Source organism: Phacochoerus africanus, chromosome 4, assembly GCF_016906955.1.
Source record: "Phacochoerus africanus isolate WHEZ1 chromosome 4, ROS_Pafr_v1, whole genome shotgun sequence".
Lineage (NCBI taxonomy): Eukaryota > Metazoa > Chordata > Mammalia > Artiodactyla > Suidae > Phacochoerus > Phacochoerus africanus.
Genome location: NC_062547.1, coordinates 15,162,832 through 15,166,361, shown reverse-complemented (window position 1 = coordinate 15,166,361; position 3,530 = coordinate 15,162,832). Strand labels below are relative to the sequence as shown.

The 3,530-nt window shown below is 41.9% G+C and overlaps 1 protein-coding gene across 1 annotated transcript; it reads right to left on the bottom strand.

Moving 5' to 3' along the window:
* Positions 1-368: 368 nt before the first annotated feature.
* Positions 369-1,280, bottom strand: LOC125124049 (olfactory receptor 4C12-like). The gene has a single exon (XM_047774227.1). It carries the CDS (start codon positions 1,278-1,280, stop codon positions 369-371), a length of 912 nt encoding a protein of 303 aa, XP_047630183.1.
* Positions 1,281-3,530: the final 2,250 nt, after the last annotated feature.

Genomic DNA, 3,530 nt, shown 5'->3' with positions numbered 1-3,530 from the left:
GGTGTCACTCAGTGGGTTAAGGATCCAGCGTTGCTGTGAGCTATGGTGTAGGTCGCTGACACAGCTTGGGTCCCACATTACTGTGGCTGTGGCACAGACCAGCAGCTACAGCTCTGATTCGACCCCTACCCTGGGAACTTCCATATGGAACAGATGTGGCCCTAAAAAGACCAAAAACAAAGTATAGAAAGAGAAGATGGGGCTTACATACCAAAAAAAAATCTATTTTCTCAAAATACTATTTTTTGTAATTGCAAAAATATTGAATTTGCATTGGGTGCTTTGTGAAGAAGTAAATAAAACTAAAATAAATAAATAAATGAATAAAAGATAAAGTCATTTTATGCTACTGTATTTTTCTATTGAAGTCACCTTTTGGTCCAAAGCTGCTTCATAGCATTTTTCACTTCTGCATTTCGGAGAGTGTAGATTAAAGGGTTCAACATAGGTGTTATCATGGTATAAAACACAGCCACAACTTTATCAATGGAAAAGTTTCTCACTGGACGCAGATACACAAATATGCAGGGCACAAAGAATAAAATGACCACGGAGATGTGAGAAACACAGGTGGAGAGGGCTTTGCGTCTCCCCTCCAAGCTGTAGGTCCTTAGGGAGTACAGGATCACTACGTAGGAGGCCATCAAACACAGGATGTTTAACAAGCAGATGAGCCCACTATTGGCTGCAACAAAAAGACCAAGGGTGTGAGTGTCCATGCAGACTAGTTTCAACAAAGGGTTCAAGTCGCACATGAAGTGATCTATGACATTGGGGCCACAGAAAGGCAGCCAGACCGTGAAGAGGAGCTGAATGGTCGCATGGATAAAGGCTCCAGCCCAAGTCACTCCTATAAGAAGGTTACACACCTGTCGGCTCATGATGGTCATGTAGTGCAAGGGTTTGCAGATGGCCACATAGCGGTCATAGGCCATCACCGTGAGAAGGATAATCTCAGCAGCACCAAAAAGATGCTCGGCAAAGACCTGAGTCATGCAGCCCCTAAAAGAGATAATTTTTCTCACAGTAAGGGCGTCAGCCAGCATTTTAGGGGTCATGGAGGAAGAGCAACAGCTATCTAAAAGGGATAAGTAAGACAGGAAGAAGTACATGGGGGATCCCAGGGCCTTGCTGGTGCTGATGGTGACCATGACGACCAGGTTCCCTGCCAAGGTGACCAAGTAGACCATTAAAAACACAACAAATGAACATTTCTGAAGCTCCACATTTTGAGTCAGGCCCAGGAGGATGAACTCCGACACGTTATTCGTCCTCTCCATCAATTCAGTTCAGGTGGCAAGTGGCTTCCCTGAAACGAAAGTCACCGTCATCCTCAGTAACGACACCTTTCCTTAAGAAACGAGTACAGTCGTGGAGTATCTTATTTTCTGTAGTTTTACAAAAGGCAAAGACAACCACGAAAATGTAAAAATGGTTTTTATTTGTATATTCTTACAAGTGACAATATAAGCGGTATTTGTTTTGTTCTTTATAATTTTCTCATTTGTTTTTAATTTACCTTTTAAATTTATTTATTTATTTATTTTTTTAAGGGCCACACCTACCGCATATGAACATTCCCAGGCTAAGGGTCAAATCAGAGGTGCAGCGGCTGGCCTAACCACAGCAACACCAGATCCCACCCGTGTCTGCAACCTACACCACAGCTCATGGCAATGCTGGATCCTTAACCCACTGAGCAAGACCAGGGATTGAACATGCATCCTCATGGATGCTAGTCTGGTTTGTTTCCACTGAGCCACAATAGGAACTCCCTGTTTTTAGTTTTCAATGATAAAAAAGTGTAACTTTTCTTTTTTGAATTTTTATTAAAAGTAGAGTTAATTTACAGTGTTTCTTCAATTTCTGCTGTACAGCAAAGTGACCCAGCCACCCAGCCACCACTTTTTTTTCTTTTAATTTTCCATCATATTCTTACCCAAGAGATCACATACAGTTCCCTGCACTATACAGCAGGACCCTAGCATCACCTGTTCTAAATATTACAGTCTGCATCTACCAACTCCAAACTCCCTGTCGGTTCCCCTCTCTCCCCTCTCCCTCCTTAAAAATAGGTAACTTTTAAAATCAGAAAAGAGGAGTTCCTGCCATGGTTCAGTGAGTTAGGAATCCAACTGCAGTGGCCTTGGTCACTGAGGAGGTTTGTGTTTGATACCCAGCCAGGTGCAGTGGGTTAAAGAATTCAGCTTTGCAGCAGCTGCAGTGTAGGTCACAGTTGATGAAAGAAAGAAAGGAAGAAGAGGAGGAGGAGAAGGAAGGAAGGGAAAAGAAAGAAAGAAAGAAAGAAAGAAAGAAAGAAAGAAAGAAAGAAAGAAAGAAAGAAAGAAAGAAAGAAAGAAAGGAAGAAGAACGAAAAGGAAGGAAGGAAGGAAGGAAGGAAGGAAGGAAGAAGGAAGGAAGGAAGGAAAGAAAGAAAGAAAGAAAGAAAGAAAGAAAGAAAGAAAGAAAGAAAGAGGGAGGGAGAGGAAAGAGGGAAGGAGGGAGGAGGGAAGCAGGGGGAGGAAGGAAGAAAGGGGAGAAAGAAAGAGGAAAAGAAGGAGAAAGGGAAAATTAGGAATGTATTAAAGAGTAAAAAAAGAGAAATGGACTTAAAATCCAAAGTCTTATTTGGGAGTCTGGGATCCACCCCTTATTAACTACGTAACGATTCATTTTATCTCCCTCTGCCTTATTTTTTTCATTGGTTAAAGGAGGGATGAACATGCCTTATTTAGGATTGCTGTGGAGAGTCAATCATTTTAAAATTATTGTTGTTATACCATTTTACTATTCTCATGGGTGTATCGCTAAAAAAACTTTCAAAAAAATGTTTCTGAACACCTCTAAAAGGCAACGGCTTTGAAAATGTATGCGAACAAATTGAGGCGAACAAGGATAAATGTCAAAGAGGAAGATCCTCTAGAGATTATCATACTAAGTGAAGAAGTCAGACAGAGAAAATCAAATATCATATGAGATCACTAATTTTTTATATAGAACTTGGTCTGCTAGGCCCTAAGTACCTGGCAGCCATTTCTAACAGTAGAAAAATAAATCCTATGAGGAAAATCATCAGTGGATTAAAGTGCTTTGGGTGAGAAATTTCTTTCTTTTTTTTTTTTTTCTGCACAGCTGCACATGCAGCACATGGAAGTTCCTGGGCCAGGGGTTGAATCAGAGCTGCAGCTGATGGTCTATACCACAGCCATGGTAATGCTGGATCCAAACCACATCTTTGACCTACACCACAGCTTGTGGCAATGCTGGATCCTTAAGCCATTGAGGGAGACCAGGAGTCAAACCTGAATCCTCAAGGAGGGAAAGTTGTGTCTTTAACGTGCTGAGCCACAGCAGGAACTCCTGAGTGAGAAATTTCTTGAAGCCAATTCTTCCAAGTCTTTCTTCACGGCATCTCTCCTCCATGCAAAGTCAGATATTTTGGTCCTTGGGACTCACTCTGCCTCCTCCCATCATTTCACTGGAAGCCTGTGACTCGCCACAAAGGAAGTCAGGGAGAGACACTGCCTTCT

Bases quoted from the DNA above. Each gene is read 5' to 3' on its own strand.
- LOC125124049 (XM_047774227.1), bottom strand. From the start codon at position 1,280: ATGGAGAGGACGAATAACGTGTCGGAGTTCATCCTCCTGGGCCTGACT.